The 10,883-nt window shown below is 29.4% G+C and overlaps 1 protein-coding gene and 1 long non-coding RNA gene across 2 annotated transcripts; both read right to left on the bottom strand.

Annotated features, from left to right (window-relative positions):
- Positions 1-573: 573 nt before the first annotated feature.
- On the bottom strand, positions 574-7,583 carry LOC111030285 (RYamide receptor-like). Its single transcript, XM_022309708.1, has 4 exons — positions 4,972-7,583; positions 1,705-1,980; positions 695-862; positions 574-633 (listed from the first exon to the last, which is right to left on the bottom strand). The coding sequence occupies exons 1-4, from the start codon at positions 4,972-4,974 to the stop codon at positions 604-606; spliced, it is 477 nt and encodes a 158-aa protein (XP_022165400.1). The 5' UTR covers positions 4,975-7,583; the 3' UTR covers positions 574-603.
- Positions 7,584-9,023: 1,440 nt separating this feature from the next.
- Positions 9,024-10,847, bottom strand: LOC111030271. The gene is made up of 3 exons (XR_002604087.1): positions 10,634-10,847; positions 9,992-10,021; positions 9,024-9,926 (listed from the first exon to the last, which is right to left on the bottom strand). It is a non-coding gene; the product is annotated as an uncharacterized LOC111030271 (long non-coding RNA).
- Between the last annotated feature and the right edge of the window lie 36 nt (positions 10,848-10,883).

Below are 10,883 nucleotides of genomic sequence, written 5' to 3'. Positions count from 1 at the left end.
GCAATAGGAATTCATTATCTAGGTGTAATCACAATTTGTGAGTTATGACCTTTAATGATTCTTTTTGATTGGACTGTAGTACATTTAATAACAGTAAAACGTTTAATTGAATATTAAAAAACGAACTGAATTTATAATTTAGGTTAAAGGGCCTAACCAAAAAATTAGCCCCGGCCGCAAACCTCCTAAGTAGGGCTCTGATTTAAAGAGATAAAAACAGATTGAGAAGTGTAAGAGTGAATTGGAATACAGTTATTTATAAGTGTTGTAACTTAAGTTTTTCTATAGTCTATAAATTATTCAAATATTCATTACTTTTAATTTATGATAAGACTTTGTACTTATGACTTTATACTTAAAACATGTTAAATATTTTTTGCATTAAATACATTTTTGTATCTAAGTAGATACTAAGTAGTATAATTTGATTAATTTAATATTTTTGTTTCAAATTTTAGCTATATTTTATATTATAAGTCGAAAATGACAGAAACCAATCAACAGCATTATTACTCAAAATCAAAAAAACCCTTGCGTGTTAGAAGACAAATTTAAATATTAAATACTATTTTCGTAATTAATTTGAATAAATTAAAGTCGATGTTATAAAATAATAACATGCATTTTTATATTCTAGAAAAAAGAAAATATAATGAATGAACAAAATAATTAACTATTTAAAAATAAATATTACCTGATCTAACGAAGTAGCGAGTAAAAAAGGAAACGATGTAATGACAGACATTATCCAAACTAATGCTATTATGTATTTAGCCTGGTGCTTTCTAGTTCTTTGTTTCAATGGCCACATAATCGCTATATACCTGTTGACGCTGATGGCCACCAAAGTATATGCACTCACCTGTACGAAACATGACAATGCAATTCATATTTTTAATATTCGAACAAATCCCCAAGTATGTATATGGCAAAAATTTAAAACGTTTTAATATACCAATTTGCATTATATTTTATATTTTCAATATTTTCGTAAACAATCCAAAAATGTATACTTTTATTTGTTTACTTAGTTTTGAAAACAACATTTAACACATACGCACTGTTACCCGAAAAAGACAAAACTTCCGAACAAAAATTAAATTGTGAACATTTAACCTACAATGCCGACAATCTCGTACAATTTATAGTCGAAGATAAAATTATATATATTATACAACTATGTGTCTACGTATTAAACGATTTCAAGCGTTGATATTTTACCACTGATATCATACATTCATCCAACATTTCAGTATTTCACAATATCAGACGTGATTTACTGAAATGTGTTACCCCAACGCAGTAATGTGCCTATTTTGCTTATACGATGCGCCGTGTTACACAAACTTAAAATCCTAACCTAACCTAAACCTAACCTAAAATCTGAATATCAACATAACTAATGGTGTTCTTTAAAGCTACTAAAATAATGTTGTTGAAAAAAATCTTATAAAATTCAAAAAAATATACGTTCAAAATACGTTTTTTCACAAAATTACACTAATTGTTCTACTATTCAATGGAATCGCCCCTTTTTAGTCACATTAACACGGTCAATAGGTAACAAATTGTCATAAACCGCAAACCGCACTCAGAACTGAATATTTTTTTTGGAGATTCTGTTGTTCTTCACAAAAAAATATTATAAAATCCCTGGTAATACGATACTTCTATATTTACCTCCCGCCAGCAAATGTGACTTACCAACACGGCAACGATTTTGCCGAATGTGAAGGTTTGGCACACGTAGTTTTCCAGCGGCCAATACTGCAACAGGAACGAGGTGACAAACGGGAAGGGAACGCAGAACAGAGTCATGACCAGGTCACCGACGGCCATGTTCACGATGAACATGTTGGTCGCCGATTGCATTTGCGTCGAGGACATGACCACATAGCATACTAGCCCGTTGCCGACCAGTGACACGATGAACACTGCAGTATACATTAGGTAGACCAACGTATGGAACCCCATCGAAATCTATAAATCGTACAACAACCAATTTAAATATATTCTCGTTGACCATTTGAATATGACGTTATAAGTCTATTAGGTATATCATATTATGTTAACATAATAATATTATCTATTTACTAGAATTTGATACTCAAATAATAAAGCCAACGCAATTTTTTTTTGGTTTGAGCTGCTAGCTGGAATTCAATAGTTCAGTATCCCATCTAGGTATATTATACAGATTCGATCAAGAGTACATATTTTTTAAATAAATATATTAGATTAGTTGGGCATCATATAGATAAAATAAATTGTGATTAATGTTACTTTTAAACGGTATGAGATTGCCGTTTTTGAAAATATTTTTCTTAAATTAAACAAAATATCTTTCAGGTAACATGATATAGCAATAGAAGTGTATATATATATACAGGATGATCCAACAAGTATGCTCACCCCAGTTTTTTTCTTTAATAATGAAGTTTTTCAAAATCTGATTTTTGGAATCTTTAAATATACTCAGACCATATTTTCATATTCTTGAGATTTTTTTGTGCCACTTAAGGAGTGTCCTGTGGCGATACGAACCTTTTTTTTCAAATGAGAACCCCACTTTTTTTGTTTAAATTATTTAGCAGATAATTTTTTTGAGAATTTTGATGTATCGAAATCAAAATTGGAACGAGTAGTTTCCTAGTTATTGAACAATTTGTACTAAGGAAAATAGTCCATAATGGGGATATGATTATACAGTTCTACACATGAAATAAGAAAAATAACTAAATACATCAAGAAGGATTTTACTTGGTATTTACCTAAGTGTTTGACTAAATAAATATAAAATGTCATATTTTTTAAATTGTGTTTATAGACTATAGATAACAACGTATACTGTATAAGCATATCCTTCTTCCCTATTATAAACTATATTATCCTTAGCACAAAATGTGTAATTACTAGAAAACTACTCGTTCGAATTTTGATTTCAATATATCAAAATTCACAAAAAAAAATATTCGCTAAATAATTTACAGTAAAAAAGTGTGGTTCCCATTTGAAAAAAAAAAATATATATATCGCTACGGGACATTCCTTAAGTGGTACTTAAGTGGTACAAAGAATCTCAAGAATATGAAAATATGGTCTTTGAGTATATTTAAAGATTCCAAAAACCAGATTTTTAAAAACTTCAATATTAAAGAAAAAAGAGGGTGAGCATACTTGTTGGATCACCCTATATATATAACATCGATGTGGCAGTTGAAAATTGGACGTGATATTTCAGTTTTGATACAGTTGTTTAACAATATTTAATGGTTATTAAATAAAATATACGAATAGAAATAATATTTTTTCATCATAATCAATTTTTGTGAATGAATACTGATAATAGCTAATTATGAATTTAATACTTCTTACGGTTATGAACATTAGCATCGAGCCTTTACTACATAATACCGGTGGGTAGTACACATATACATAGTATGCGTAAGGTTTAATGTACTTTTAAAATCCCTACAAAATTCGTACAAAAACATTTAAGTTTAGTACATTTTCGATCAATATTGAGCATTTTTGGGATGCATTTCAAACGGTATCGAAAAAAAGATGTTAAACTATTAGTTTATTATTATTTTAATATTGAGTCTTCCATTTACCTACTGTTTGCAATTTGGATGAATAGTTTAAAAAAGATTTTTTCTGACAATCCATTGTAAATAAAATATTATCATACAAATGGAGCAGGATATAAATTAGGTTGGTACGTAAACTTCTAGGTACAATAATAACCCAAACATTTAATTGACTTTATCTGTATAAGAAATTATTTTTTTAAGTAATAGTATTACAGCAATAACAATTAAAATTCAATTAGTATAATAGAAACTTTAAGTCACCGTGATAACTTTATGTATATCGTGAAAACTCATAATATTTTAATATATTATTATATCACATAACATTTAAAGTTTTTTATGGAAACTGAAAGATTCCACTACGTGGCTAATTATTTATGTTCCAATACTCTGCTCATCTAAATTTAAAATACTTATGATTAATAAAAATAAATTGAAAATCCAATATTTAACATAAATGTGTGCAAAAAAACATTCTGATTCGAAATATGAAAATGTCTCCACTATAAGTGTTTAAAAAAAACACAAAAATAATAATATAGATTTAATCTTTAATAAAAATTAAAGTTAAGTATAGATTTTCTAATTATATACACAAAAAAGTACAAAGAAATTGACTGAAAAATGGAGTACCGTCTTATGTTGAAAATTCAAGTTGTATACATAAATTAAACCATATAAACGATAACGTATTTCGTAGCGTTCAATATGATTAACTTTTTCATTACTCAAGCTAATCTAATTTATAAATATTTTATCTACGACACATTATTAATACACGTATTTTCTTGACATGGATATTATGAAGAATATATGCACTACGCAGTATGATTTTTCGTTTTTATTCTACTATTTCGATCCATTCATAGTTTGTCGCATTTATTGAAAGTGTAATTTATTCACTGGTACAGGCTTATTGGTGCTTATAAAATATTTTAATATTTAGTTCATACAATTCAATGTACAACGCATTTTAATTTAATTCATATTTAACTACAACAGACTGTATACAAATTATAACCATCTGTAATAGTTTTCTACAACGATATCCTCTGCCACACGCAGATTCCTAATACCTAGAATAAATTATTTTCACCATAAACTCAATAATATACGTATACTTATAACATATTGACTTACATCTTAATTCAAAATAAATTAAAATGTTATGCTTTTTTTCTATGCTTTATCTCTCGCTGTATAGTTTATATTATATTAATTTCTTATTTTGTCATTACTTTAATAATTATATATTTAATGTAGACTTATACTGCAAATTATTTAGATAATATAATTAATATCAAACTTAATGTATTATATTACACAATACCTACCTAACGGTGAAATGATATATGTATTAATTTTCATGATTACTTACCATTTTGAAGTAACAATCAACGTAGAGAAACAACAATCTTGTATGTTATATGTGTACCGGTACACTCGAACGGCAGACACCGATCAAATCAAATACAACGACAAACGGAATGGTTTTGTAATAATTATTATGTAATATTTGCGCTCGCGGATCGGCGAATAGTGTGTGCGACGCGGATAACGAGAGAGAAAACTATTATTTAAATTTCCACTAATTATTATTAATGATAACAATGTAGCACGTTATTTATATTGTTATTTATTACTTTATCAGAATCTATTGACACTTATTCACTGTCCACAACCGTATGGTCACACAAATCTCGAGTTATTCTCATTCATGACCATCATATTTACATATTATATGTGCCATAAAGCACCATCACCAAGGTGCTTTATTTGTGCCGAACCGAACGATATCAAATCTTGTCATTCCCGGCTCGTACCTTATGTTATGATTCTGAGTGGATCGACCAAGACCATTTTCCGCTTCTTCACACACCGAGACATATATTATTGACTATATTAATTGTAGATTCGTGTACAATGTAAGTAATTTAATTTTTCCTTCATTCGTTGATATGCAGAAGTCATCAATGCTTATGTTCGTTCACGGTCCGCTTTTGAAGTTGCCTGCTGTCTTGTGAGTAGGTATTATTCGCAATATTAGCAGATCATAATAGATTAAATATTGTTAACATTATTATTTATTTTTAATGAAATGAACATAATCGTATAGTAATATAGTCTTTCACTAAATATCCCCACTTTTTACCACCTCTATCAATTTTTATTTTTAATAGATAGGTCAAATATGCGAATAATAAATTAAAAAAATATCACAATATAATTACCGCTCGTTAGATGAATTTATTCCTATTTTAATCTCCGCCAATTATAAAAAAAGTCAAGATAAATACTTGATTTGTTTAATTACAATAAACCTACGATTTATTTTTATTTGAATACCCAACACCATTTTGTTAACTCGAAAAAAAATCAATTATTATAATTGTCGTATTCAATATTATTATAATTATTGTTTTATGTTAAACCATTACACATTTTACAATAATGTAATATCATCGATAAAACCGGAAATATGTACTCGTCTAAATTATATTTCAACAATTATAAACAACGCTACGTTGATGATTTACTATCGACTGACCTTCTTATTTCTCGAAAATTAACAATAATTGAATAATTAATATCTATGTATCACAAATTGTCCCCGATTTAAGATTAACAGATTACTTAATAGTTAAAGTGACTACATTTTTGGTGTCCCGGGGAGCTCGTCTAAGATTACAGACAGGGCCGGTGTTGCGGGATACATTGTGAGACCCCACCGAACTTGGTAATTAGATTTCCTAATCGGAAATTTAACGAACCAAGTCGGCAAAAATAATAGTTTCTAGGTTTTTTTTTTTTATTGTTTTATTTCATTATAATTAACTGCCATATTGATATGGTATGTGATTATTGGAATATTACACTATGTATATGCATTGTGTACTATAATTGTGTACACGGAGAAAAACATAACAAGCAGGAATATAAATCGGCATTCAGCGTACAAAGAATTTTATTATACAATGTTTTACCAAGTTCGGCATGCGCACTCTGACGACATTAACTTCCGAACAATTGAAAGAATAAAACTCGTTGCTACTGTTGAACCATTATTTAATCTCTTGAGTGTACCTTTGAGTAATAAACATTCATCAGAAGACTTTGAAAATACGATAAATATATCCCCTTCCGGAATGTTCTGTATCCAATATTAAGGATTTAATCTGAATTTCTTGTGCTGGCAATAGAATGCTAAAAACGTATTGGATATTGGATAACAGAAATGAATAAAAATATTTTTCCCAATTTGAACAAGATATTAAGATGTATTTTTACAGCCCCTGTTAATAATCTTAACCCGAGTCTGAAGTCTGAACCTGTAGGTATTACAGTCAAAACACATGACAGACGACGTAGCCGTGAACTAGTATTCATACACCTTGGATGTAAGTACTACGATAAATGATACAACTTTAAATGGCCATAACTTGAAAACAATAAGTCTAATTGACAATCTACTTACGCCATTATAAAAAACTCGATGAAATTACATTGTACATTTAAATTTGATTTCTGCGCTCATAACTTAATTACTGTAAAATATTAAGTATTTTACCTACGAATTATCTCAATATAAAAAAAAAAACAAAATAATTTTAATTTATTGCCTATATAAAGCTCGTATAAGGTGAATCTTAGTATCGGTACAATACACATACAATATAAACAATAAATCACAGAAAAATAAAATATACTATACATAGGTTAAGCTCTTTAGCCCTTAACTCAATAAATCGTTTTCATTTCAAACGCACGTCAACAATTATCATTTGAAAGAAATCTAATTGTATACAACGATTCACCTGGCACACCGCCTTATTCACACGGGGTAGCTGTTTGACTATAAAGTGACGGGAACCTGCAGATGTGCTTAACTCATACCTATAAAAAACAATGAATTTGGAAATAGTTGATTAGAATTTAAATTGCTGCACTGTAGAGTCGTACCTCATGGAATATTTTTTTTACTCCTTAAAAAATTTCATAATCTGACAATAGTGATGAAATATAAAACTTTGCATTGGCTAATATTATGGCTTTGTATTCCGCAGTCCCGCGCCTTTCTATTTCCACTGTCGTGTCGTGTTGATAAAAATCGCATTGTTTATTAGACGTTACTTTTTGGTATCATGTAATAACCAAGTCGAAAGGGAGTATACCAATAATTGATAACAGCTCAACTTTTACACAAAAATGGTTACTAGCTGTAACCACATAGTTACCACGCACTCGCACGACACACAACATTGAACATATAACTGTCAATCCAGCTTTACCGTGGATAATAATTTAAACGGATATTTTATATTATAATAAATTTGTGCTGTTGCCTAACACGAAGTATAAATAATTTATAATTCAAAGCAAAATAATGTTTGTATGGCACAAGGTATCCGTAAAACGAGTCAACTCAGCGCCATCAACTGTCGCCAGCCAATTCAACTTTTCAACGAGTCCTTTAATTTTAAATTAACCTCTAAATTTTATAAGAGGTAAATTCACTCTAATTTTTAAGCGAACGGAGCTCAACGTGATCTACTGAGCGTAAAACGTGCTATGTTACGCATTTGTGAGGCGGAGACAACAAATGTCAGTGTAGCGTCATCTTAACTTGAACAGGGTACATTTATACAGGTTTTGTGTAAAAATGTATAAAAGATGGGAAGACGCAGATAGCCACTCACTTTTTCGCTGGGATTTTTTCTTTCCGGCTAAAGTTTTTTCTCTTCGTCCTTGTCGACAGCAAGTCAGCAACGCACAAATTACAACGATCACTCATAGTCATAGAATGTGTTTGTAACCAAAAAAATTAATGCTCAATAAATGGCAGGCAGTGAAACACAACCATGCACAGAACGTGGACTGCTGCGGCGAACAAATTTCGAATTCAGATTTCAGATTCAGAGTGCTGCAATATGACTTGTCCGGCGACTAGCAGCAGTGAATAGGCTAACCGGCTTATACCAGCTGGTTGCGCCGTGAAAAATATATTAATTTAATGGTCCAACAAAATTAAATGGACCAATCATGGGCCACTAAATCATGTTTAAAGAATCATTAGCTCACTATCGATTCGTCAAAATATGTTTAGTGATTGTTCATGCAGCCCGGCATTGGTGTTATTTGAAATTTAACGGTCGTCCTCATCTACATTGTCTATATCAGCGTTTCCCAAAGTGTGTTCCGCGGAACCTTAGGGTTCCGTGGGACAATGTCAAGGGTTCCGCCAGATGTATGAGATTATTGAGATAATTATGTTTGTTTAATGTTTGTTATTTAAACAATTTTGGATTGAAAATTTTTTTTAAACTAAGTTTAATAATGAAAAGTCATTAACAGTATCATTAAAATATTGTTTAGACTTGAGAGTTTATAGAATAGATTTTCCTTTTTTTATTTAGAAAAATTGAAGTTGAGTTGGATTAGACATTAGGGTTTCGCGAAACACAAACAATTATATAAGGGTGCCGTGGTCGTAAAAGTTTGGGAACCGCTGGTCTATATGACTGGTAAAACCGCGGCTGATTCTGTAGCTGTAGACATCGAAATAGAATATTTGGAGAGCGTCGTAAAATTGTTTAAATCTATGGTGGTGCGTATTACGAGGAAATTCTGTAGCGGAAAACGTGGCAAACGTTTGATAACGGAGAAAATCGGACGGTCTGTTTGCAGTTTGCTAAACGAAGTTAAATGCAAACGCCATTATCCAACGTTTGGCCCGTTTAGTTCCATAACCAGAACCGTGTTCGAATTTATTAATACTTTTATCACTAGGTATTGCTAATCGCCATCCCTACAATTCCCTATTCATATATTTTATAATGACCATTGAACTCTATAATATGATAACTGGAATGCTCACCAAGCAGTGTTGCTCGAAAGAGAATGTTAGAACGAGATGGCACATACCAATGGTGTTACTATCTTGTCTTGCACATGGCGTTAATATCGTATTTTCATTTACCGCGTTATTATTTTAGTTAGGTTCTTAAAATTTTGTATTTCTTTATTTTTTTTTTTAAATTTCCACAAAATATTTTTGAATAATTTTATAAAATATGAATAGTTAAACCATAAATAAATAGTTTATTAGTAGATAATTATAATTTAAAATAATGTAACAAGTCGAAACATGCTTTTCTTGTGGATAATGTTATTCATAACACTATTTACCCGAAGCTGTATCTACTGATTACTACTTACCTTAACTATACTTACTACTCTCCTAACTTAACTTAATACTGCGGATTTATAATCTAGGAAATATCCAATAAACAAAATCTTCAATACATTTTTGTTATTCTTAATGGCCAAAATTTCCTAAAATAAAGAATTATTCAAAGAAACTATGAGACATTATAGATACTTTTACTTTGATTTATAACCTTCAAGTAGTTTTCAGCCAGATATTTTTCCTGAAATTAATAAAAAAAAGTATTACATTTAAAAGCATTCATACAACCCTTAAAGCATATTAAAATAAAATCATACACTACAAGTTAACAATATTATATTATGATAAAGAAGTTTTTAAAAAAATAGGTGCATAAATAAGCAGTATTTATTAATTATAAAATAAATCAAGCTCAATTAAAAGTATTTAACATGCACAATTTTCAATGACAAAAGTGCTGAAATCCTAATATTATATTTAAAAAAAAAAAATTTTAATTGGATATGAATGTTTAATTAAATGTAAACTGGTTGTATATTAAAACAAACAAAATAACTCAGTTAACACATGTTACAAATATTATATAACAAAGGTTAAACATGATTAAATAAAATAAGTTTATTTAATTTATGCCTTAGGGATGACTTTGAACCCTGTTTTTGCTTGTCAATTGTTTACACTGTGTATGCACTCTTAAAGTACAGGAAATTTATTCATGGTTCATTTTCTCTTGTTAATAAATTTAATGCTAAATTCGTGTAGCTCAAAATATTTATCAAATATATGTACATTTGTATCAAATGATTAATGTGTAAAGTAAAATCAATAATACTATTTAACTCTTTATACTAACTTGTGAAATGACAAGTCTTTTCTAAAATCACTAGGACACTAGAACTAGCACAATTGAAACAAAAACAAAGATTCACCATCTTAAAATCTTAACTACCCACTGTTTTAATTTTTTAAATTTGAGTTTAAAACATAAAACAAAACGTTAAAAACAACAATATTATTCAAAATGTATTGGTGAACAATCATAATTCATATAAGTATATCTGTGATAAGAAGAGATAGCAGCACCATTCTTATCTGCTGTCTTT

The sequence above is a fragment of the Myzus persicae genome, unplaced genomic scaffold, assembly GCF_001856785.1.
Source record: "Myzus persicae strain clone G006 unplaced genomic scaffold, MPER_G0061.0, whole genome shotgun sequence".
NCBI classification, from domain to species: domain Eukaryota; kingdom Metazoa; phylum Arthropoda; class Insecta; order Hemiptera; family Aphididae; genus Myzus; species Myzus persicae.
This window is presented reverse-complemented; position numbering and strand designations above follow the sequence as displayed.

Bases quoted from the DNA above. Each gene is read 5' to 3' on its own strand.
- LOC111030285 (XM_022309708.1), bottom strand. The intron at 863-1,704 runs GTAAGTCACATT...TGTTTCGTACAG, and splicing joins GCAAAATCGTTGCCGTGTTG to GTGAGTGCATATACTTTGGT. The intron at 634-694 runs GTAATATTTATT...TCTTTTTTCTAG, and splicing joins TCGCTACTTCGTTAGATCAG to AATATAAAAATGCATGTTAT.